At 43.1% G+C, this 26,445-nt stretch overlaps 1 protein-coding gene across 6 annotated transcripts in view; it reads left to right on the forward strand.

Moving 5' to 3' along the window:
* Positions 1-26,445, forward strand: part of MACROH2A1 (macroH2A.1 histone) — a 73,391-nt gene that overhangs the window by 34,877 nt on the left and 12,069 nt on the right. Inside the window, exons 5-7 of one of the 6 annotated variants that reach the window (XM_044780516.2) lie at positions 11,245-11,352; positions 20,611-20,701; positions 25,523-25,612. In XM_044780516.2, the coding sequence (XP_044636451.1) occupies positions 11,245-11,352; positions 20,611-20,701; positions 25,523-25,612 (289 nt within the window). Of the gene's footprint in view, positions 1-11,241; positions 11,353-18,848; positions 18,949-20,610; positions 20,702-22,697; positions 22,834-25,522; positions 25,613-26,445 lie in introns of all 6 variants that reach the window. The other 5 variants (XM_044780514.2, XM_044780513.2, XM_044780515.2 and 2 more) reach the window with 5 other exon arrangements.

Below are 26,445 nucleotides of genomic sequence, written 5' to 3' on the forward strand. Positions count from 1 at the left end.
CCCCTCAGACAATGATGGAGTCCACACCAGCCTTTCAGTTCAATGACTCGGTGAATATTTGCATAATGTGTTTTTGACTAGGTGATACATGTGAGTTTGAACAGTAGAAAGAGTAAACCTTACTCCCGCCACAGTCCCCCCACTTCTCCCCAGAGCAGTCTCTCTAGTGAGTTTTTATGTATCCTTTCAGAAAGTCTGTGCACGTAAAAGCAGATAGATATGTAAAGCCTTGCCCATCCTACCTGCCTTTAAAATGTATATATATAAAATGTTACCCACTGTTTGGCACTGTTGCATAGTGGTTAAGGGTGCCAGCTCACCTGGCTCTGTATTCCAGTTCTGCCATTTCCTGGCTTTGTGACCTTGGGAAGTTGCTTAACTTCTCTGGTATCTCAGTTTCCTCATCTGTAAAATGGAGATATAACACGAAGTGGTTGGGAGGTTTGAAAGAGAATTCATGTAAAGTGCTTATAACGGTGGCACGAATGTTAGCTGCTGCTGTTACCACCTTGGCAGTTTTCCCATATCTCTGCGTGGAGAGCTGCTTTAGGATTTCATGGTGTGACTCCAGTCACTTACGTGGTATGCAAAAAACCAACGTAGCCAGTTCTCTATGAGTGGAGTTCCGATTGCTCCCAGCATTCACTCTCACAAACAGGCCCCCAGTGACCATCGTTGTATGGGCGTCTCTGTGCTCTTGTGCGAGTGTATCTGCAGGATAAAGTCCTCGAGGTGCACCTGCTGAGGTAGATAGTGTATTTTCAACTTTGGTACCTATTGCTCACATACAGAGCAATTTATCTCATTAAGAAATTTCAGAAGTTGCCTCATTCTTTTAACATCTAAGACGAAGTTGTTTAAAGAAGATGAATTCATTTGATTAATATTTATCGAGTCTACTTGTGCTCGTTACTGTTCTTGGTAGTGAGGGTACCACTACCCTCAGTGAACCAAGGGTGCCTGTCCTTCCTCCATGCTCAGGGAGCTTTGGTCAGGTGAGGGGAGGAGAGTCATCATAGAAGGTGGGGGGAGTAAGTGTTGTGACAGAATAAAGCAGAGCGGTGGCATGGGCAGTGTTATTTTACATGAGTGGTCAGTGACACTTGAATAGAGACCTGAGGGGTAAGGTGTCTGGGCATTCAAGTGCCTGGGAGAAGAGAGCTCCTGGCAGAGGGAGAGCAAGTGGACCCTGAGGTGGGAGCATGCCTGGCTCCTCCCAGAGAGAACTTACTAGGACTTGTATGTGGGGTCCCTAACATGCATGCCTTTGGCAGTTGAAGAAGCCGGGGGATGCTTCTCAAGATAAGGTTTTTCAAATGTGTAAAATAGCGAAGATTCAAAGGAAACTATTTATGCCTAAATCCCCCAGGTTATGACCCCTTGTCAGAAGGTTTATTAAGAGTCATAGGATAATCGTTAGGGGATCTCCAGGAAGATAGTTTTTGCCAAAAATGTGGATAAAAAATTATCTCACCTAGGATTTTTCAAACATAAACCCGCAACACCACCCCAACTGAACTCCACTCCTATAGGAAAGCCACCATCCTGGATCATGAAGATATGCTTGCTCCTCACTGCCTGGAAGGAAGCCCAAGATGATTTTGGTAGAGTGCCTTGTTCTTTTTTGAGAATAAATATTTAAACTGCAAATTGAGTGATTAATGTTCTGGTAAGGGATGCCAAAGAAAGGGATTGGTTCTTTTGAGAAGCTGCCATCCTTGCAAAATTTTGCTGGCTTTTTAATGAAATTTACAGCAGTTCAAACATCAGAGTGAAAGAGACTAGGCAGAGATAATCTTAGGTTGATGATTTCACATAAGTCTTATTGGACACTCAGTTCTACAGATTCTTAAATATGTCTCCCACTGACTCTGACCTTACAGGTTTTCAGCTGCTCCGAGCAAAGCTGGGTGTGTGTACAATACATGAGAGCTTTTGGATTTGTAGAACAATATAAAATTTTATAAAGTCAATTATGTTGGGGATTGACAAAGACTACTGCTTGCTAGCTTTTCTTCCCCAAGCCAGGATATGAAAAGAATCTACCACCTACTATCACTATTTCATAAAAGAAAGGGCATTTTAATACCGAAAAGTTAGGGATGGAAATAATCCCAGACTACAAGCTTAATGAAAAATTTAGGGCGCAGTTATTGTGACTTGAATGTAGTGACATCTCATAAGACACCTGTGCGGACCTAAAGCACCGCTGTCATGGGCTGGGAACCTTGGGAGAACAGGAAGGCATTATCTGCACAGTAGATGGACTGGAGAAGATGGAGAAGGAATGGCTTGTCTTACACAAGGTTTAACCACTTTCTCTCAGCTGCTCGTTTAATCAGGAGTCTCTCACCTTAGTCTCCTTTTCCCCAGTGAGGAATCTAAGGCTTAGGGAAGGTGAGCAATTTGCCCAAGGTTACGCAGCTAGTTCTGAACCAGGAAACAAATACAGAACTTCAGAGTTCAGCATAGTGTCACTTGTATGTCCTCTGACTATGGACCACTTCCCTTGGCAGAAGCTGCTCTGTTCTGATGGTAGAGGGCTGTAAAACCGCCCACTGCAGGGTGAGTGGGGCAATAGCTTAAAAAAAATTTTTTTTTTGAGGAAGATTAGCCCTGAACTAACATCTGCCACCAATCCTCTTTTTGCTGAGGAAGACTGGCCCTGAGCTAACACCTGTGCCTATCTTCCTCTACTTTATATGTGGGACGCCGGCCACAGCATGGCTTGACAAACAGTGCCATGATCACACCCGGGATCCAAACTGGCACACCCTGGGCCACCAAAGCGGAATGTGCAAACTTAACTGCTGTGCCATCGGGCCAGCCCCCCAAATTTTTTTAATATCACATTCTGGCCTCTCATTAAATTTACTTGTGCATTCACAATATATATTCTGCTTAGAATTTCCACCTCTCACCCTCTACAACATTCTTTTTTCAATTTTGTTGATATAATTGACATACAGTACTGTATACATTTGTTATATGGCGTAATGATTTGACTTACATATATTGTGAAATAATTATCATGATAAGTTTAGTTAACATCCATCATCTCATATACATACAAAAAAAGAAAGAAAAAAGTTTTTTCCTTGTTACAAGAGCACTTAGGATCTTCTCTCTTAACAACTTTCCTATATACCGTACAGTGGTGTTAACTCTATTGTCATGTTGTACATTACATCCCTCGTCCTTATTTATCTCATAACTGGAAGTTTGTGCCTTTTGACCAGCTTCCTCCAGTTCCTCTTCCCCAGCTCCTCTGCCTCTGGCAACCACAAGTCTGATTTCATTTTAATATGAGTTTGGTTTTTCATGTTTTTTTAAGATTCCACATATAAGTGAGATCATACAGTATTTATCTTTCTCTGTCTGACTTATTTCCTTTAGCATAATGCCCTCAAGGTCCCTCCATGTTGTTGCAAATGGCAGGATTTGCTTCCTTTTTATGGCCAAATAATATTCCATTATATCTATTATAAATATTATGTTTTCTTTATCCATTCATCCATCGATGGACACTTAGATTGTTTCCATATGTTGGCTATTGTAAATAATCCTGCAGTGAACATGGGGGTACAAACATCTTTTTGGGTTAGTGTTTTCATTTTCTTATGATAAATATCCAGAAGTGGAATTGCTAGATCATGTGGTAGTTCTACTTTTAATTTTTTTCCCTGCTTTTTTCTCCCCAAATCCCCCCAGTACATAGTTGTATATATATTTTTTTAGTTATGAGTCCTTCTAGTTGTGGCATGTGGGATGCTGCCTCAACATGGCCTAATGAGTGGCGCTGTGTCCTCGCCCAGGATCCAAACCCTGGGCCGAAGCAGAGCACGTGAACTCAGCCACTCGGTCACGGGGCCAGCCCCTATTTTTAATTTTTTGAGGAGCCTCCATACTGTTTTCATAGTGGCTGCACCAATTTACCTTCCCATCAACAGTGCACCAGGATTCCCTTTTCTCCACATCCTCAACAATACTTGTTATTTCTTGTCTTTTTGATAATAGTCATTCTAACAGGTGTGAGGTGATACCTCATTGTGGTTTTGATTTGCATCTCCCTGATGATTAATGATGTTGAGCACCTTTTCATGTACCTGTTGGCCATTTGTATGTCGTCTTTGGAAAAATGCCTGTTGAGATTCTCTGCCCATTTTTCAATCAGATTGTCTTTTTGCTGTTGAGTTGTATGAGTTCTTTATATATTTTGGATATTAACACCTTATCAGATACATAATTCTCAAATATTTTCTCCTGTTCAGTACATTGCCTTTTCTTTTTGTTGATGGTTTCCTTTGCTGTGCAGAAGTTTTTTAGTTTAGTGTAGTCCGACTTATTTATTTTTGCTTTTGTTGCCTTTGCTTTGGTGTCAAATCCAAAAAAATCATCGCCAAGACTGATATCAAAGAGCTTACCGTCTGTTTTCTGCTAGGAGTTTTATGGTTTCAGGACTTACGTTCATGTCTTCAATCCATTTTGGGTTAGTTTTTGTGTATGGTATAAGATAGTCCAGTTTCATTCTTTTGCATGTGACTGTCCAGTTTTCCCAACGCCATTTGTTGAAGAGACTGTCCTTTCCCCATTGTATATTCTTGGCTCCTTTGTGGTAAATTTATTGATTGTATATGTGTGAGCTTATTTCTGGGTTCTCTATTCTGTTCCATTGGTCTATATGTCTGTTTTATGCCAATACCATACTGTTTTGATTACTGTAGCTTTGTACTATAATTTGAAGTCAGAGAGCATGATGCCTCCAGCTTAGTTCTTCTTTCTCAAGATTAGTTTGTCTATTTGGAGTCTTTTGTTGTTCCATACAAATTTTAGGATTGTTTGTTCTATTTCTGTGAAAAATGCCATTGGAATTTTGATAGGGATTGCATTGAATCTGTAAATAGCTTTTGGTAGTATGGACATTTTAACGATGTTGATTCTTCTAATCTTTGAGCATGGAATATCTTTCCATTTATTTGTGTCTTCTTCAACTTCTTTCACTAATGTCTTATAGTTTTCAGTGTACAGGTCTTTTATCTCCTGAGTTAAATCTATTTCTAGGTATTTTATTATTTTTGATGCAGATGTAGGTGGGATTGTTTTCTTGATTTCTCTTTCTCATGGTTTCTTATTAGTGAATAGAAATTCAACAGATTTTTCTATACTGATTTTGTATCCTACAACTTTACTGAATTTGTCTATTAGCTCTAACAGTTTTTTTGGTGGACTCTTTAGGGTTTTCTATATATAGTATCATGTCATCTGCAAAATAGTAACAGTTTTACTTTCTCCTTTCTGATTGGATGCCTTTTATTTCTTTTTCTTGCCTAATTTCTCTGACTAGGACTGCCAATACTATGTTGAATAAAAGTGACAGTGGGCATCTTGTCTTGCTCCTGATCTTAGAGGAAAAGCTTTCAGCTTTTCACTGTTAAGTATGATGTTAGCTGTGGGCTTAGCATACCTGGCCTTTGTTATGTTGAGGTACATTCCCCCATACCCACCTTTTTGAGAGTTTTTATCATAAATGGATGTAGAATTTTGTCAAATGCCTTTTTTGCATCTGTTGAAATAACATTTGACTTTTATCCTTCATTCTGTTAATGTGGTATATCACATTGATTAATTTGAGGATGTTGAACCATCCTTGCACCCGTGGAATAAATTCTACTTGATCGTGGTGTATGATCTTTTCAAAGTATTGTTGAGTTTGGTTTGCTAATATATTGTTGAGGATTTTGCATCTATGTTGATCAGAGATATTGCCTGTAATTTTCTTTTTTTGTGGTATCTTTGTCTGGTTTTGGTATCAGACTAATGCTGGCCTCATAAAATGAGTTTGGAAGCGTTACCTCCTCTTCTATATTTTGGAAAAGTTTGAGAAGGATTGGTATTCATTCTTCTTTAAGTGTTTTGTAGATTCACCAGTGAGGCCATCTGGTGCTGGACTTTTGTTGGGAGGTTTTTGATTACTGATTCAATCTCTTTACTAGTAATTAGTCTGTTTAGATTTTCTGTTTCTTCATGATTCAGTCTTGGTAGGTATATGTTTCTATAAGTTTATCCATTTCTTCTAGGTTGTCCAATTTTTTGTCATATAATTGGTCATAGTAGTCTCTTATGATCGTTTGTATTTCTGTGGTATCAGTTGTAATGTCTCCTCTTTCATTTCTGATTTTATTCATTTGAGTCCTCTCTCTTTTTTTCTTGGTGAGCCTAGCTAAAGATTTGTCAATTTTTTCAGTCTTTCCAAAGAACCAGTTCTTAGTTTCTTTGATCTTTTCTATTGTCTTTTTAGTCTTTATTTCGTTTATTTCTGCTCTGATCTTTATTTCCTTCCTTCTACTAATCTGGGCTTCATTCTTCTTTTTATAGTTCCTTGAGGTGTGAAGTTAGGTTATTTGAGAGAGTTCTTGGTTGATGTAGGCATTTATTGCTATAAACTTCCCTCTTAGAACTGCTTTTGACAAATCTCATAAGTTTTGGTATATTGTATTTCCATTGTCATTTGTTTCAAGGTATTTTTTAAATTTCTTTTTTGACTTCTTCTTTGGCCCATTGGTTGTTCAGTAGCATGTTGTTTAATTTCCACATACTTGTAAATTTTCCAGTTTTCTTCTTGTAATTGATTTCTAGTTTCATACCATTGTGTTTGGAGAAGATGCTTGATGTGATTTCAGTTTTCTTAAATTTATTAAGACATGTTTTGGGCCTAACATATGTTCTATCCTGGAGAATGTTCCATGTGTACTTGAGAGGAATGTGTATTCTGCTGCTTTTGGATGGAATTTTCTGTATATCTCTTAAGGCCATCTGACATGTCATTTAAGGCCAATGTTTTCTTACGGATTTTTTTATCTGATGGTCTATCTATTGATGTACGTGGGGTATTAAAGTTCCCTACTATTACTGTATTGTTGTCTGTTTCTCACTTTAGGTCTGTTAATATTTGCTTTATGTATTTATGTGTTCCTATGTTGGGTGCATAAATTTTACAAATGTTATATCCTCTTGTTGGATTGACCCCTTTATCATTATGTAATGCCCTTCAATGTCTGTCATTGTGGTTTTTGTTTTAAAATCTATTTTATCTTAAGTATAGCTACATCAGCTTTCTTTTGGTTTCCGTTTCATGGAAAATCTTTTTCACCCCTTTGTTTCAGTCTGTATGTGTTCATACATCTGAAGTAAGTCTCTTATAGTCAGCATATGGATGGGTCTTATGTTTTTATCCATTTGGTCACTCTGTGTCTTTTGATTGGAGAATTTAGTCCATTTATATTTAATGTAGTTATTGATAGGTATCCACTTATTGCCATTTTGTAAATTATTTTCTGACTGTTTTGTAGTTCCTTTGTTCCTTTCCTCTTCTCTTACTCTCTTCCTTTGTGATTTGATGATTTTCTGTAATTGTATGCTTAGATTTCTTTCTCTTTACCTTTTACGTATCTACTATAGGCTTTTGCTTTGTGGTTACCATGAGACTTACATATAACAACTTATATTTCTAACTATTTTAAGTTTGAACACATTCTAAAGCTCTACATTTTTACTCTCCCTCCCCCACCCCAGTTTTATGTTTTTGATGTCACATTTTATATCTTTTTATGTTGTGTATTCCTAAACTAATTATTGTAGTTATAGTTATTTTTACTATTTGTCTTTCTACCCTTCATACTAGCTTTATAAGTGATTAATCCACCACCTTTACTACATATTTACCTTTACCAGAGAGATTTATACTTTCATATGTTTTCTTGTTACTAATTAGTGCCCTTTTCAGCTTAAAGTCCCTTTGACATTTCTTGTAAGACCAGTTTAGTGGTGATGAACTCTTTTAGCTTTTGCTTAGCTGGAAAACTCTTTATTTCTCCTTCAATTCTGAAGGGCAACTTTGCCAGGTAGAATATTCTTGGTTGGCGGTTTTTGACTTAACAGCACTTCGACTATGTTGTGTCAGTCCCTTTTGGCCTGCAGAGTTTCTGCTGATAGTCTTATGGGGGTTCCTTTGTATGAAACAAGTTGTTTTCTCTTGCTGTTTTTAAGAGTCTCACTTTGTCTTTAACTTTTGACATTTTAATTATAATGTGTCTTGGTGTGGATCTCTTTGGGTTCATCTTATTTGGAACTCTCTGGTCTTCCTGGCAGGATTTCCTTCTTTTTTATGGCTGAATAATATTCCTGTGTGTGTGTGTATCTCACAAATTCTTTATCCATTCATCTGCCGATGGACACTTAGGTTGTTTCCATGTCTTGGCTATTGTAAATAATGCTGCTATGAACATGGGGGTGCAGATATCACTTCCTCATAGTATTTTCACTTCCTTCAGATATATTCCCAGAAATGGAATTTCTGAATTATATAGGAGTTCTATTTTAATTTTTCAAGGAACCTCCTTCCTGTTTTCCATAGTGGCTATACCAGTTTACAGTGTAGGGCAACATCTTTAATGGAGGAGGCCATAAGCAAGTGAATCATTGCTGAAAATTACCTGTATTAATTATCACCAGTTAAGCCTTAGACCTGCATAGGTGGCTGCTGACTTGTATCAGGGGCATAAGGAAGCTCTCAGGACTCCTCTTCCCAGTAAAACCAGCTCCTATTCCCAGATGCCTGAAATTTTATTAGTTAGGGCTTTCTAACCTCTTAAAATCCAAGTATCCTTGGGCAGAAGCACTAAATCCTTGTGTACGTATCAGCTGCATCCCATTCCCAAGCATTTACCAAGCATGTCCTGTATGCATGGTGTTCACTGGGTAGAGCAGTGGTTTTCAAACTTTTTTGCTTGCATACCTCCTAAAACAATTTTGAAAGTCTTTGTATCTCAATCATAAGTTCGAACATTTACGTGATTTTTCTCCTTGAACCCTTTATTTCTCTTTCACTTGCCTCACAAAATTTTATCCTAATGTAACACATTTTTATGCTTGTAGTATTTTATTGATCTCTGCAACAAAAAGAACATATATAAATTTAAATTTATTTTGAAAAAATTTCTTGTGATCATAAAAGCACTAAACGTTATAGATTCTACAGAATTGGATAGTTACCACATTTATTAATAGTACATAATTGATCAAATGGCAAATACTTAACGAATTGTAATAAATATTAAGGAAAATGTAAAATTTTCTTGGAACTATATCTCGTAATGGGATGGATGAAGATAGACTTTTTCCAATTAACTCAAGTATCCTTAGATGAATGTTACTTATAGCTAAAATGAGATGGAGTTCAGCATCTTATGTTTTTATATCTATAAGTGTCTGGAAAATCTTGTTCACAAGAATCATTAAATGAGAATAGAAAGGATTTTGTTACAGCGACATCACTCTGAACTCTTTCCGAGTTGTGTGCCAACAATCACATAGTAATCTGTCATCAATTTATTTAAATAAATGTTTTATTTTAGAATCATTTTAGATTTACAGAAAAGTTACAAAGACAGTACAGAAAGTTCCCGACTATCCCCCACCCAGTTTCCCTGTTGTTATTATCTTCCATAACCATGGTACATGGTCACAACTAGGAAACCAGCACTGGTACACTACTATTAACTAAACTTCATCAATCTTGTTCTTTAATGATCTATCAGCTGTTAACTCAATTTGGTATTTCTTCAGTTTTGTTGAAAGCACAGAATTAGAAACATCTGACTTGTGAAAGGATTTGTCATCCAGCCTTTCTTTCCCTCTCTTGTTTCCTGGAAAGTCTATCAAAAAAGGCTTTACTAAGACTTACCATGTAATTGTTGATTATAACTGTTTCTCTTTCACTTGTCAAATCTGATACAAAGTATTAAGAAAACCAAAATAGTGATAATTTTATTATATCTTTGCTAATACCATATTTCTTGATAAAATGCTTCTTGTCTTATCATTTATATCAACACTTTGGAGCTTCAGATTTAGCTCACTTAATTTATGGAAAATGTTCCAGGTTAGCTATGTAACCTAAATACCAAAGCAGTCCTTATTGTGAAAGCACTCAACAAAATTAGACTTTACTTTTCATTGTAAGTAAAATGTTACTGTGTTAATGAGTTTGAATCCTAAATGGGCAAATGGATAGCGCATAGGCCCTGCCCCGACTTTATGGTCCAGATTCATCCTGCAGGAAGGCGTGGCATCTGTAATATTTCTCACTTCTTACTTTCTTGATTTGTTCCCCCTCAACCATCCCTCAGGAGTGATGTAATGTTTGATAGTAATTGGGGGAAGGGAAAAGGTAAAGTGTCTAGACAAAAATTGCCTTTGGTCTCACTATTTACTCTACAATGTATTTGAATGCAGAAAATCCCCAAATGAGGAAAAATAGCCATTTCTAATACAAGCCTTGTCCTTAACAGAAATACGTATAAAAGACTAGGAAAGATATATGCATCCATGCTTCTGGGGTGGTGTACCACACTAATATTTGCTCTAGCAGGTGGGAGAGGGGTGGTCATGCAAGGAGACTCGACATGAAACCTTGACCACAGGTGTAGATAACTCTTAGAGCAGATCAATTTTAGGAAAATGACATGAAGATGTTGAGAATCTTGAAATTAATTAAACCTCTCTGTACAACATACCCCTTGGATGGCTCTTGGGAACCCCAGGGTACCCATACTTCAGTCTCAATGATGCATGAGGCTTGGGCATGACACCCAGGGGCATGCTGAGATCCATGCCCACTACCAGGTGTGAGAGTCCCTGGGGGACAGATGGCTCACCAACTGCCACCATATGGATCCTTCTCCAAGCCTGGTTTTAAGGAAGGAGAGTTGGGGGTCTTACCTCCTGGCCTGGGGAGATTTAGAGGGTATGGTCCTTGGTCTGCGTTTTTGCTCTTTCAGAACTGATGATCTTGAACAGTTTGTTTTTCCCCCTTAAATTTGAATAGTGTACAGACATCTAGAATGTAAAGACCCTTAATTAGGAGACATTTACTTGGTCTAAATTTATGAAAATTGTTCTGTTCTAAATTATCACTGTAAAGTTTTGCCTTTAAGTAGCTAAGTTTTTTTAGATAAAAAGTGATGAAAATACAATTTAACACTCTTCATGGAACTCTTGGACTTCAAAATAAGCCTTTAGGCCCTTACTTTGAGAAATGCCAAGAACTCGTTGTGGTTTGGTTTCTGGTTTTCTCTTGGGTGTTATGGGTAAGGGCTGTGAGTCGCCTCCCTGTTAGAAAGCCCAGATTCCTGTGGTCTCTGTCTGTTGTGGGCCTTAGACTGACTCTTCTATTTGTGCAAGAAGAAGCAGGGAGAAGTCAGCAAGGCAGCCAGTGCCGACAGCACAACCGAGGGCACACCTGCTGACGGCTTCACGGTCCTCTCCACCAAGAGCCTCTTCCTCGGCCAGAAGGTAGGCAGATATGCAGCCTTGGTCTGCTTGTGGGCCCCTGGACAGATGGGGACAAGACTTGTCCCAGTGGCAAGAAGGCCTCACGGGTGTGGGTGGAGAGAGTGGGCGGCTGGGGCTTTAGGAGTGGCCTCATTGAGGGCAGTGGATGGAGAAGCTGCCGGGAGACTGGCAGGCTGGAAGAGGAGATAGGATAAAGAAGAGGGAAAAAGGCTTCCTTGGGGGGTTGGAACACCCTGGGGCTTAGTCTGTGGGAGGAGCTGCTTCTGTGGGATAACCTGGTCATCATATAGCACTGGCCAGAAAAACAGCCAGAAGTCCACACTGGGTCCTGGAAAAGGAATGATCAAGCAGGCAACTCACTTCTAGTGGGCACTGAAGGTAGAGCCCCTGATCAAGGGGGCTGGATTGTTTCTAGACTTCTACAACGGGTGCAGAGCTACCCGGGGACACCTCAAGCCAATTGTTGGTTTCTTTTGACCATGGACAATACATTTTCAGCTGCCCCAGTGATGCAACTTTGCCAGGACACCATGGTTTTGTAAAAGATGATTCACTTTTGTTGGAAATAAAAATGATGCAAAGGCCGTTAAGAACTGAGAATGAGAATTAATTAATAATTCTCTATTAACACCAAAAAAAAAAAAGTGGAGAGAGAGAAAATTAAACTTTTCTTAACATTTTTATCCTACATTAAAAAAATTAAAGGCATGAATTTGACCTTCCCTGTCAATTTTGTCTAGTTTGATTGTGGTTAACACCGTGGTTCTGAAGCTGCATCATTTTTAAAACCTCACTGTCAGTTTTCTTTTGCACCTCAGTGACCCCGTCCTGCTCACGTCACTGCAAGCGCTCCTCCCCCTCCCCTGTCGCTCATTGTGCTCAGGCTCTCATGACGCAGTTCCTGTGGTGGACTCTATGTTCCAGCAAATCTCCATTACAGTTTACATTTATAACCATTATCTGTATTCTGTATGCATTTTTCAAAGGGAAAAATAACCAGCACTAGTTGTCATCTTAAGGTCTGGGGTGTTTAAAAGTTTTTGTTTAAAATATTTTTTTATTTATTTAAAAAATTTCAACTCAACAGTGAAGGCAACCACCTGGGTCTACTTTCACACCCTTTAATGTGTCCTTTGGGTAATATATTGAAAGTTAATGTGACCTGTCATCCAGATTGCTTTGGTTTGAACTAAAGTGTGAAAAACTCCTGCTATTTAGGACTATCTCCAGTGTGCTTTAGATCCCTGACATGGATGATTAGTCAGGACTTGGGGCCTGTTAAACAAGTAGAATAGTTCAGCCCCTGGGGCCACACTCGCCCTCCTCCTTCCCCCTCCCTGCCTTTAGGTCCCCTGACCCTGGCCGCTCCCTTCCCTGTATTCTTGCTTCCTCCTGCTGGCCACCCCAAAGCCAACCTCAAATCAGAACTCACAGCCCCTTGCTGGATGAACTCAAATATTTCCAAAATAGCAGCACTCAGCCGTACAAATATCCACAGACAAATGGAGATGCCCTTCTTGTACTTCTTGGTCTTGGGATCAGGGCCTTGTTTGGGCTCTGCTGCACGTGAGCCCTGGAAGGGAGGCAGCAAAGGCTGCAGACATCTTGCTAGCTCCTCTGCAACCAAGCAGTGCTGTCTTCTCCTCCGTTTTGGGTACCCCTGATCTCAGGCCTCAGGACCAGGTGCCATAGGCATAAAAGTACCAGGAAGTACAAATTCTGCTAATACTGACTGTACCCCACTCAGAGCTGGGGAGGTGGACTCCAAAAAGCTATAGAGAAGTATTGATGCTCTATAATAATTCACAGGGATGTCGTCTAATATTATTTAAGAAATAGAGGAACATGGAAGAAGTGGACTTGACGATGAAACTAATGTACTCTGTTTGATGTCTTGACTTTTGGAGGGAGAATCTGAAAGGAGTGGTTGAGCTGGAACCCATTGTAAAATGGTCAGCTGTAAGAGAAGGGGCTGAGTGCAGAACCACACAGACCCCCGCCTTCTTTGCCATGTCACACAGTTAAGCGTTAGTGCTGAGAACAAACACCAAGCTCCCGTGAGACTGCCCTTTGAGTTAAATGTGCTTTCAGCTTAATGACCCAAGACTCACACATCCAGATGAGGTACCCTCAAATCCAGCACTGCAGACGCCCCTTAGCCGAGTAAACTGCCTCTCCCCAAATGTGGCCTCACAGAATAAAGCAGCATCTCAAGTAAGCCTGGGCAGGAAAATAGAAACAGGTGCCAGGGGCTGTCTGGAGCTCTGGCCCTGCAGCGTGAGATGGGGGAATGCTACAGTTCGGAGCACTATTTTGAAGCAGTGCTTTCTGGCCCTTATTGGCTGCTGCTGTCAGGTGAAAGTCATGGCATAGAGTGCAAAAGGGGCAAGAGTCGTAAAACTGACACACACAAATGTTTACACAAAGCACATTTTAAAGTGTTATGATTACAAACATTAATTCTGACTTGGACTTTAGGAAATATTTCAAAAAGGGTACTTTAGAATGATTACTAGATGGTACCCTGTGTTCTTCGAATCTTATTTTTCCATCGGTGACCATGAAACCTATGCTTTTATAGTGCAAGCAAGCTGAGGTGGAGACAGGTGATCCTGTACTCGCTCCAGCCCTGGAAGGCATGGTTGCTAAGCTACTCACAGGGGAAGCTGGCCCTGGGCTCAGCAGCCTGGGATCTAATTGTTGTTGATGATGTATTTCACATGCTAGAGTCTCAGGAGTAATCGCCCTCATTAGAAAAGAAATGTTTTCTTTTGTTTTTCAAAAGAAAACAGTGCTGTGAGTCTGAATCCACTAAATGTTTTTGCTTTGTGGTTCACAAGCCTCTTTTCAGAGATTTAAAAACCTCATGGTTTTATTTCCAAAAAAATACTTCCAAAGTGTTATTTCTATAAACCTCTGTCAGTGGTAGTAAATGATTTAGGCTTCCTCAGTAGGGTCAGTGTTATTTGAAACTGTTGGAAAGGCAGCGTACAGAGGGTATGAGTCTACACCCTCCCAAATATCAAGATCACAGCCACAGCCCTGTGGGCCACTAAAGGCAGGGGTTGGGTAGCATGGGTTTTCTCCCTTGGATCCAAACCCCCTACTCCCCTCCCAGAGGCTGGGAACTGTAAGGAGAGAGGGAGCTCTTGAAGCAGTAATGAAGAGGAGAGGGCCGTTACCTGCTCTCCACCCTATGGCTGAAGATTGGCTTCTGAGAAGTTTAGGAAACTGGCGAAGCCATGAAGAGTGGTGACTCGGTTCCTGAGGCTCCAGAAGTGCCCACATGAGTCCTTACCTTTGTGTGACACATTCTAGCCTGAAACCTACCAGATGCCACCACCAGGCTTGAGGTGGGGGATGCATGCAGGTGGGCAGCATAGCACAGATGAAGGACCCCCTTCATCTCAGAGGCAAGGGCAGGAGCGGGCCCTAGACTGGGCCACAGAGAAACACGGTTCTCCATGAGGAATTTAGAAACAATTCTATGAAAGACATGCCCTTTCCATCCTTCTTAGTTGAAGTGGACTTTGGAGACAGGAAAAGAGTTGCATTTTATGTGGCTAACACAGGAAAATAAGACCAGCCAGTCTTCTTCCTTCCTTGTCCATTATGAGGCATAAGAGACACCAAAATCTGACAATTACAGGCTAGACTCAACATGTCAGTCAGATAATCTTTAACAATCAATTTAATTTCCTAAAATTGAATTTCTGATCATATTATGTAAAAACAAAATAGGATTGTACTATGTCCTGTCGCCAAGTGGGTCATGTCAAGGCAGCCAGAGGCCTATCCAGTAGCTCCAAGCCACCAGCTCCTTCCCTGTCATTGGCGGGCCTCCTCCTGACCTGCCCTAAATGGTAGGTGCCAGCCTCCCTTCCAGGATGGCCGGTTGGCTCTGAGCCACCTCAGGTCCAAGCCAGGCCAAAGGCTCCATTCCTGAGCTCTGGTGTTTCCATTAGCCCTGCTTTAAGGGAAGGGGGGTGTTCATTTCATCTCAGAGTTATGTAAGGATGTTTGACCTTCAGTTCCAACTCTATCTGGGTGCCAGCAGAAACCCGAGCACTGTCTTGGGCGTTCCGTGGCACTTGGGGCTAGCCGGCAACCTACTCTCTGCCTTCGAGGAGCTTCTCTAAGGAGTTCCATCGTCAGTAGAGAACAAGGGTTAGTGCAGGCATAACCACTTGAGGGAGGGCTCAAGTACTGTGGGCATCAGAGCTACAGCAGAGCCAGCTGGGATTAACGTCATCAGGTCCCAGTGGGGGAAGGGAGCTTGAAGGACACTTGGCTAGGTCTCTTTCTCCCAGCTCCGCGGCCCAGTGGGATCCCCTTGTGCTCTATAACGGGCAGTACCCTTTGGTCACTCTCTCCAGTGGCCAACAGTCTTGACAGATATTTTAAACTCCCCATGCTGTGGTTCAAAACTTAATTTTCCATCTTTTTCAATGATGAGACAAAGAAGTAGTCACCTTATTCAAATTCTGAAATCATTAATGACCCTCCTCCCTCCCAGAAAATCAGACTAAACTTGAGAATTTTCACAGTTCCCCAGCAATCTGATTTCCCAGCCTGTAAGAACTCCTGCTGTGCCATATGCTTGAGACAGCCACTGCCCTTCAGCTGAGAGGCCCAGTTGGATTGGATCCTGGGACCTCCCAGGACTGGGCATCATCCTAGCCCTACCAGACCTATGCATATGTGTGTCCATAAACAGTGGGATCCTTTTCAGACATGTGCACACATGGCCCATTTGTGCCCTGTGCTCATGGGTTTTCTTCTCCTGTCCAGGGGAGCTGCCATCTTTGTTCATGATCCTCTCACTGTTAGCTTCTGCTCACTGGTTCAGCCTGCCCCAGCCAAGTTGATTACCCATTTGTCTTTCCAAAGTGCCTGAAGCAATTTGTCCTCTCCCATCCCCATCCCTCTGCCAAACAAACCTGCTCTATAGTCCAGACAATTTTTTAAAACATACTTATTTGTACATATTTAATAGCAGCAAAACTGTTTTGTGGCTCAGCCCCTCTCCCTGAGGACTTCTGCTGAACCTGGTGCACAGCAGAGCGTAGTTGGAAAATCAAGGCTCAGCTGTGGGTGAGCGTGAACCAGCCCTTGGTTAGTTGGGAATTCTCAGTGCTGGTGGAAGTGGCTCCCTAAGGTGCAGAATTCTGTGCTTTCAGGAACGGGGCTGCCTCTGCTCAGAGGGGAGGTGATGAGTCCAGAGTGAACTGGGAATTCTCCAAGGAGCTTGAGTTCTGTTTGCAGCCACTCCCTCGCTTCCGCAAAGCCGTGAAGCCCCATTTCCCGAGAGAGCCCATTCCTCTATACAGAGGGGTGGTTCTCCCCAGGCCAAGGCAGAGACAGGCTACCGGGGTCTTCCCGGCTAGTTGAATTGGAGCCCATGGAAATAGATGACTTTCCAATGAGGCATTTCGAGTACAAATCCAGAAGCATCTATACAATTGGGAAAAAAATAGTGTGAATTTTAAGGATTTGAACACGTATGGTTTTTAAACAAACAAAAAAGGAATCTCAGATTCCTTAAAAGTATACTCATCCACACCATACCAAGTGTTTCTTTTCCTTTTTTCTCCTTTTCCTTCCTTGCCCAACAACCTCCTACCTCTTTGCACAGAGAGGGTTGTTGTGGGTTTTTTTGGTGGGAGCAGGGAGTTATGGGCTTAATCTGAGTTTTTATAAACTGTTTTCTAGAAGTAAAGTGCAATACTTAGAAGCTGTCAGAATCAAAGCCTTTACCTTGTCCTGAATGTTCACTTGCTTAACCCTGAGGCCCCCTAGTCTGTGCCCACTCACCCCTTCTCCCTGTGTGCGGCAGTGGGCACCCTGGCCCCGATGCTTGTCTCTCTTTTCTGCCTCTGTCCTGGCACCAGGGCCCTGGGCTTCTGAGGGCTTTGCCGTGAGATCACCCCAGTGGCTTACTTCAGCTTCAGGGATGTGGGTGGCCCCTGAATCACCCCATTATGCTGGGAACCAAACCCTGGGACAGCCAAGTGGGGAAAACTTGTTCCTCTTCTCCCTTTGAGTCCTAATGAAGAGTGAGGGTCACTGCCCTGTGGCAGGGCCTAGCCAGAGCCCTTCCCTGGCCATGCAACCAAATTTATTTCCTTTCTCACAAAGGATGACTTTAAGTCCAGGCGGGTCCCTTTTTTGAGAATCTACTGACTGCTTCTGGGAATCAGAAATGCGGGTTTATATTTCTAATGCTTATAGAATGTCAGGTTTTTTGTTTGGTTTTGTTTTCAACAAAATGTTTGGCCCTAGAAATCCAGCAACTTGGAGCTCAGTTGCCAAGAGCCTCCCTGCCAAGTGTCTGCACCCAGCCCTCTCCTCGGAGGGAGCGCCCGGACAAAGGCTCCTGCCCTGCCAGGCCTGGCAGGCTGCAGTCAGGGCCCCCAGCCTGCATCACAGTCGGTCTTGGGCACCTGCTCCTCTGGGGGCTCCTTAGGCATTGCTCTTTGCTGCAGCTGTTAGGAATTTATGTCACTGAAGAATGAGCATCTTCAGTGAAAGAGAGAGAAGGTGTGTGTGCTTTGCTGCAGGCACTTGTACCTAAGAACAGGATGGGGAGGAATAGGACCTAGGACAGTAGTCCTGGGCCAGCTAATTCCCCTTGCCCCTCTGACAGCTGAATCTAGAACTTAGGATTCCTCACAAACTGAGGGTTACTATGACAACAGGATAACAGTGGAGAGGGAGAACATTCAGTGGCTCTTCAGAAAGAGCCAGTTGCTTGGTACTCATGAAACTCACTCAAGGAAAATGCTCAACCCTCTGGGCCCCATAGTAACCTCACCAACAGAGTGAAAACAGTTTAAAAGACACATTGCCGTGCTAGAGAACTGCTATTTCTGTTCCTGGGTTTCACCAGACCTTCAGCATTACATGACTAATAGGCATATAAAATTAGATGTTACTAAGCAACAGACCATTCTAGCTCCTTGCCATCCCTGAGCGGGGCAGGAGAGCCAGCCAGCCAGTGGTCACTGTGATGGGCACAGCCATAGAGACACATGGCCTCTTGGAGGAGAATGGCAGAGATACTAAGGGTTTGCCCAAAACAAATCGGACTTCACCATTCTAGCCCTCAAAGAAGAGGAGAGTCACATAGACCACCTCCACCCACCCAGCAATGAGTATTCTGATTCTGGGTCCTGACGGCTGCTTTACTTTGGCCCCTAGATCACAAGTTGCTTTAAAGGGAGGTGGATCCACCAGTCCAATCTGGCTTATGCCTCTTTTGTCCCAAGCATCACCCACCAGGTTCTAGACCCTTGGCCCAGCTTGCTTCCTTTCAGCATCCCGTGCGGCATTTGAGTCTTTTGTTTGAAATGGATTCATTTTAGCCAGCGACTCCCCATTCCCCTTCGTGCCCAGCAGACTTGGAGTGTCCACTGTCCTTCATCTGTATCCCAAGGCTCCCTTCTCTGTGACTCCCGGCTGTCCTGTTATTTCCCACCTCATGCTTTTCTTTTCAGCTGAACCTTATTCACAGTGAAATCAGTAATTTAGCCGGCTTTGAGGTGGAGGCCATAATCAATCCTACCAATGCTGACATTGACCTTAAAGATGACCTAGGTAATTGGGGATGGGGTTTGGCACTGCCAGCTGTCAGATGAAAAGTTATGGAATCCAGAATTTAGGCTTTTCATCTTCTCAAACTTCAGATGGTCAAGCCAAATTCCCAAATTTGGGATTAACGTTTGAGTATAGCCATTGAATGTCTGCTTGCTCCAACCCATTCCAAATGGAAACAATCTGATGTTTCATTAAGTGCGATGGGCTACTTTCCCCTTGATTGTAAATATATTGCCATCTAAATTCTCTTCCATAATGATCGTACTGACTGCTGGTTACTTGGGGGGGGATTTTTAAAAAATGTGTTTGTATTTTTTTTAGAACTGAAAAATCTCAGGTAACTACAAAATGATAGTTTCTCCATTTAAGCCTTAATTAGAAGTGACACTCAAATGAAGCTTGAAAGCACTTAAAAAGGGAGAGAATTAAGTTGTATCAGTATACCATTAAGCTGTCTTTAATCTACCAGCAAATTGCTTTCCCCCAGATTTACCAAACACTGTTGTTTTTTTTTTAACTTTTTCTGCAACTGAAAACAGCATATGACTGAGTGTCACCTTCATGAATTATGTGGCTAGAGGATGATAGTAAACAGAAGGGCAATCTCTCTTTCTGAGTGAGTTCCTATGGAGGAAAATTGCCCCAGAGCCATAGTGTCTCCGGGCTCAGGAGGGTTGATGGTTCAGGGCAAGCTGGGAGGTACCCCTCAGGTGTCCTGTTCTTTGGCTCCATTCTTGCATAAAGGACAGCTCAGGGGCACAATAAATGCTCCTGTCCTCTTAGCTGTGAGCCTTGCCAGGGGCAACAGGCTAGCAGATGCCCCCAAGGCAGACTCGTGCCTGGTGCTGACAGAGGTGTGTTTTGTGTGCCTTTGGCTCCCAGCTTTTGTAAAGAGGGCATATTTCCTGGGAGAAATGCTCATTCAGAACCCAGGCCCGACCCACACAAACTGGGTCCAAGAATGGGCTGAAGACATGGGACCTTGGACTCAAGAATGCCCTGTTCAACTGGTTTTCCAACTACCTTATATCTTCTTAAAAAAAAAGGTCACAAGCTAGAAAAAGCAAGGATTCTATCCAAAGTACAATTTGTATGTAAAATACGTAAAAATAAAATTGACTAGGATAATAGGTAAGCCTGGAAAAATATATTTACACCTTGAGGGAAAAAAATAAAAGCTCTACTGTTTTCTCAGTTTTCAAAATGACGACTGTCACAAGAATAAAAAACCCCGAGCGTTGCCTGCTGCCGACAAAATGGAGAAACTTGTTGTTTTGGGTGGCCTGATAGTCTACATATTTTTAAAACAGATGCCATGTTTTAGTAGCCTTCTCAGTGGGTGCTAGTCTTATAGGCTTTGCCAAGTGAAATGGGGCATTCGTTGTTTTATTTCTTTTAACCTTTGGAAATGATCTCATGTGTGTGTTTCTCTTTTTTTGGACTTGTCATTCAAATGTTTAATTTAAACATGTCACATTTGATGTTCCTCCTCCTCCTCTCCTCACCCCCGTCCACGTGTGCGCACTTGGTGGACTGATTGCCCCTTTGGCTCGTGGGTTGGAATCGACCAGGTAGGCGGCCCTGCCCTCGGGGCGTTAGTGAATGTGCCTGTGCGCGGTCCCGGTCCAGCACAGTTGATGTCCATCTGTTTACCTGTTATAGTTGCAAGTTGTACAGGCTGACATTGCCTCCATCGACAGTGACGCTGTCGTTCACCCGACAAACACTGACTTCTACACCGGTGGTGAAGTAGGTAATGCCTAGCGGGTGCTGCCGAGTGTGTGTGTGCATGGTCAGTCGGCCGCCGCAGACAGCTTGATCCTTTGACAGCTACGCAGGCTGCATTCATTTCACACTTCCAGCTGTCCTGACCTTCCCAAGGTCTTCCGCCCCCGGGTTGTGAACTGAAGAAATACAGCTAGCTGTCAGCCAGGGTACAGCATGCAGCTCACAAATGGGCACAGTTCTGGTTTGGAAACTGGTTCAGCAACATCGTTTCTTCATTTGATTCACGAAGCACAGCTGTGTTGGAGACTGGGTTCACACGTGATTTCAGCTATAAGGGGGATGCAGCCAGATCGGCAGAGTGGTATCCAAGATCACTTCTGTGCCCCAGACGTACAGGAATGAATGCCTGTGCACAGGTCTCTGCCCCACACACCTCTCTCTCTGTGTCAGAAGCACACTCATTCCTGAAAATGGTCTTAAAGCCTCAGGTGCACACGGGACACTCGCAGAACACTCTCCCACCCTCAGGGGCTCTCAGACCTTAAGTGCATGACTGTCACCTCATCTGATGTGGTGTCCCTAGACCACACTTGAGAAACACTCTCCTAGACCTCGAAAGCTCCTTCCTCTCCCCGGGCAGCTGACGTGCATCACCCTCACTTCGCTCCTGGAGCTAAATGGCTGAGGCTAGGGTGAGGCAGAGGAGCACTGAGGGTGCCGGGTGCCTAGCACTGTGGCTGCGGACTTGCTGCACCAGCATCATCAGACAGTGCCCTACTTTAAAAATACACTGAGGCACTTATAGGACGAGGAGGCATCCAGGTGTGATGGCAAAAATGTCCACCTGGAGCTAGTTAGAAGGAGCTTGAATCCTGACCTTACCACTTACTGGTAATGGGGCCTGGGCAAGTCACTTAACTCCTTGATGCCTTGGTTTCCCTATCTGTAAAATAGTGGTAATAATGAGAATTACGTTAACAGATGGAAGGAAAGCACCTTGTTTTGTGCTTGGCTCATGACTGGTGCTTACTGTATGCTCTCACTCTGGTGTATGTAGGATTGTTATAGTAGTGCTGGTCCCGAGGGCAGCATTCTGAGTGTAGGCTCAAACACCAGCTTCCGAAGAGAATGGATACATTTCCAATAAGGGCAAAAGTTGAAGTCATCTTGAAGGAAGAGGCTATCAGGATTTTCATGAGTGTCCTGGACACCGGACGGCCACAGCCTAGCAAGCTATGGCTGTCCAGCTCTGTTTAGTGTCACTGGCAAAGCCTGCTGTTCACAGTCTGCCCCGGCCGCTGTGATTTGGGCTAATTGCTCTCTGGGGCATTTTGGATTTTGGACATGGATGGAAAGACAAACTGGATGGAAAGTCAGGATTCGCCAAATCTGCCAGGCCAAAATGAAATCAGGCTGTAGGCAATTAACATAAACTCCTCTTTCACAAGGTTTTGGAGGAGTTTAAGAGCTCCTAAGTCAGGCAACTTAAGAGAAAGATACTTCCTTTCTTAACCCAATGAAAACTTGATGGGAGGGAAGTACTTATTTGGAGGAAAATAAATAAATGAACAGCTAAGGGCTTATCTTTCAGCCAGGACTGACTAAGGCCTGGGTTCACCCTGCCATCCAGGACTTCTGGCGAAATGGAAATGATGCAACTTCCTGGGCAAAAGTATCTCTCCCAGGCCCAGGGAGAGGAGGAAGTTGGCCGAGCTGCCGCGGCCGTGGACAGCGCCTGTTCAGCAGGATTAGCCACGCTCAGGAGTTAGAGCTGGAGGCTTTGAGACCGGTGGTGGCCAGTTGGGGGTGACAGGCAGAGCCAACTATGCCCCCCTCCACCCCGTGAATGGAACTGGTCTCCTTGGAATAATGACAATGCTCATGCTTTTCCCTCTGAGGTGCTTGCCCTCACCCTGCTGATATGCACAGGACAGGCACGGTTAGCATGGGTGACATGAAAGTGTAAGTAACCTGGGTCCGACGTTGCCCAAGGTCACATTGCACCTCACTCACTGTCATAGCTGGAAAAAACCTCAGCAGGTCCAGACAGCCTGACTGGCCAAGGAGGAAAGACTGTGCCGGGACCAGAACCCAGGTCTTCAAAGCCCACCTCAGTGCTGCTTCTCAGTCATCAGTCCAAACCAGTACTGAACCCAGGTATCTTTTACAATACCAAAACAATGGTAAACTCGATTCGTACGTGGTCTCAATTGGTTCCAGCTCCCACTTTGATGTGTGAGAGGGGAAAAGAGGAAGCTAGGAGGTAATCACTCCATTTCTCATATTTGGTGTGAATTCCTGAGTCCCGAGACTGCTGGAAGAAGGAATGCGAGTGCAGGAATGCCTAGCCCCAGTGATTAACTTTTACCCATCAAAGTTCTTTCTAACAGTGAAATAGACCACAGGCTTAGCCTGACATTTGTCCAAGCCTAAATTTTCGCTTAGGCTGTTTTGAACACTGAATACTTATGCCTGCTTTCTGAGCATGAAATAATGTTCTTGTTCTCCTGGGAGTAACACATGTTTATGCTTGGGGGCAAATAAGCCAATTGCTTTATGATTAACCCTGAAGTTAAGCCTAAAAAACAAGAGTCTTATATTCAGAGTGTCGACAATACAGTTGAAATGGGCCTGTTTCTTGTTAAAAAGTACACGTGTATCTACATGAACATGTGCATACGTATGTGTGTGTAGGAGTCAAGTCCTGACTGGGTTGATTGCCTGCAATCTAGGATTCAATATTTAAGTTTGGGAAATGCATTGAGTGTATTGCAACTTGCAAATTTCACTTCTAATTAAAGCAAGATTTAATTATAAGTAAAAATTTTAAAGTAAACACTCTTCCTAAGATAAAACACCTTTAATAATAAATCACATTTTCTTTATATTTTAAAGGGGAGTTGGTAGTATCAATTAGTACAGTACTGATTTTATTTTACCTTCCAAATTTCCCAGTTCTCCCCAAAGAGTAGATATGATAGAGAATGTGGACCTGAAATAGTCCTGCCTAGAGCATGTGTTTCCCTCCCTCCAGCTTGAGGATGGGTTAGGAGGGGAGGCTAGACCAGGCACAGCTGGCCAGCAGCATCTGGGATCCCGCGGATTCAGACTTCAGGTTTATCCTTCTCAGTTGCATGGATATTTCAAGTGAACCTATAATCGGGCCTCACTCAACTAGGTTATATCCTCAAAGTCTCCACTGCCTGGTGGGTGGAGTTGAGCCCTGAAGCCCGTACCTGCTCCCTCAAGCCCATTCAGCTGCTGTCTCTGATGCTGAACTTTGTCAGAAACACGTAGCAGCCCCCATTGCTGCTGCAGCAGGTAAAAGTTGCTGGAGTGGATGTGTTTTCCCTCCTGACACCTCTGCCATTTGCAGCCTTCTTCACTGCTTTCTAAGACAAGTGAAGGCATGAGGGCAGTCTGGGCTAGTGAGGAGGAACCCTGGATCCCACCTGAAGGATCCCAAGTTAATCTCTCTCTGAACCCCGGGCCTTCTCTTAGATGGCTGAGACCTCTCTGTGAGTGACGGCCTGCTGGTCATGTTCATTCACACACCCCAGGCTTCCTACAGTGGAGCAGCTTCCTGGTCCATGCCTGCCATTAGCCCTGGTGCTGCTTGCTTGTGACAGTGCCCAGGCCGTCTGCTTTTCCTTCCAGACACTTCCTGGGGTTAGTTCACCCCTCCAGAACAAGCATGCAAATAAGGCAGGTTTCTCTAAGATAATCAGACCCAGTCACTACAGGGTGAATCCCAAGAGAATTTGGGCTGGTACATTCTAACGCACCCTGACTGACCCAAACTAGAATGTGCCAGGTGCACCTTGAATTTTCCAAGACAAATGGTGAATCTTAAGGGGAGTATTTTATCCTCTTGTGAGGAAAAGTACTTTAAAATGTGCAAAACTGAGGAATCAGGGCTTAAGGAAGACTGAGACCCCATTCTGGCTATTGTCCTTCATTGATTTCTGCTCGCTGTCCCACAGGAGACATTTAACCCACAGACCCTACATAGGTGTGGGTAATCTTGTTTGGGGACTTGGTTTTCATAGCAGGAATTGATTACTTAGCAAGTACCCTAATTCAAGAAAAAGCGCTCCCTACCTCCCTTGGATTTTTTTTGAAAACTATGGTCCTGAACAGTTAGTCATCCTTCTTTCCAGCTTATATGTAATACAAGTTCATCTTTAAGCTCTGCTTCTGATGTTGGTCTCCTTTGCCTAAAATGATTCTGAACCATTAGTGTGATTAAGGAAATACTGTCTGAGGCCATTTTTTTTTTTTTTGTATTCGCATATGATACCAAAGCTGCAAAACAGGAACTAAGCATGGTCATAAGGCTGGTCCAAAGGTGGCCAAATCTGAATGCTTTCTCCTGGGCCTGCTGCCAAGAGGAGAGCTAGCTGTCTGATGGGAGCATGGTATGCTTCTTCTAAAACCTCCTTATTTGGGGCTTCTCCCCAGAGATAGGGAAGAAAATCCAGGGGAGGCATCAGCCTTGGAAGCCAGCACTATCTGGTTTCTCACGCTGATGAAAAGCATGCAAAACAGGCGTCTCCCATGTCCCTTGCATCTCTGGCACATCCAGGGTCACCCTGCATCACTCCCAAAAAAGGGCCAGCAAATACAGCTTGGTGAAGCAGCAGTGCTGGAGCTGTAACTGGCTGATGGTGAATCCCTTCTGAATTTCCCTTTTCTGACTCACTCATGGCTTAGTTCCTGTTTTGCAGCCATATGGAAATTTAGCTGGTCAGATCATTTAAAGTATGCAATCACCTGACATGCTAAGTGTCTATGTGTGCCCTGAGACACAAGAATGGCAATCTGACCTCGCCCTCTCCTTGTCTAGGAAACACGCTGGAGAAGAAAGGTGGCAAGGAGTTTGTGGAAGCTGTTCTGGAACTCCGGAAAAAGAACGGGCCCTTGGAAGTAGCTGGAGGTGAGATGGGGAAGCGCTGTGCTTACTGGGCATGGCACGTCAGTGTTAGGGAAACCAGCTTATGAGACAGCGTAGGTTCAGAGGTCCGTGGCGCTGCAGACGCATCTCTCAGATGCAGGCAGAGGAAAGCCTATTAGCTTTACAACTAGACTTTTATCACATGCAGATTGTCAGGAGAGCTTATTGTGAAAACTGCCCTCCCATTTTTTTTTTTATTACTTAAAATACCTTCTAAATGTTTGATGTCTAGACCTCAAATTTTAAGGAATTACAGAAGCCAAGTTTGGCAAATCTAAGAGCTGAGAATTGTAGACAGTGATACTGAGCCATCTGCAAAACTGCTGGTGAAAGATGCAAATTAATCATTTTCGTTCAGCCATCTGTGTTTTTAATGGGAAAAATAAAAATACATATTTCTCCTTTGCCAATTACACCTTTCCTAATACTAGGGGTAAGAAAATGACTTGGAATCTGTCATGGGGAGAATTATTGCTAACAACCAGAGGCAGGGTACTTCTTACTGCTGCCAGCCTGGATTTTAGCATTTTAGGTGGTCAGTAGATGTGCAGGACACAGGGCTACCTGAGGGCCAGGGAGTCCCAGCAGTGGGTAAGGCTCAGCTCACCCCACCAGCTGTGTGAGGACCGGCCATTCCCATCCTCTCTTTGGGCTCTGATTTTCTGTTCATAGATGGTTCCCAAAGCCCATTCTGTCTTTCAAATCCTGTTTCTGTTTTCAGAATGAATCTTATTTAATGTGGGCACCAACAATTACCATGTGACAGCCACACAAGCACTCCCTGAGGGTACACCAGTGACCCTCTCTCCCCAGGG

The sequence above is a fragment of the Equus asinus genome, chromosome 9, assembly GCF_041296235.1.
Source record: "Equus asinus isolate D_3611 breed Donkey chromosome 9, EquAss-T2T_v2, whole genome shotgun sequence".
Taxonomy (NCBI): Eukaryota; Metazoa; Chordata; class Mammalia; order Perissodactyla; family Equidae; genus Equus; species Equus asinus.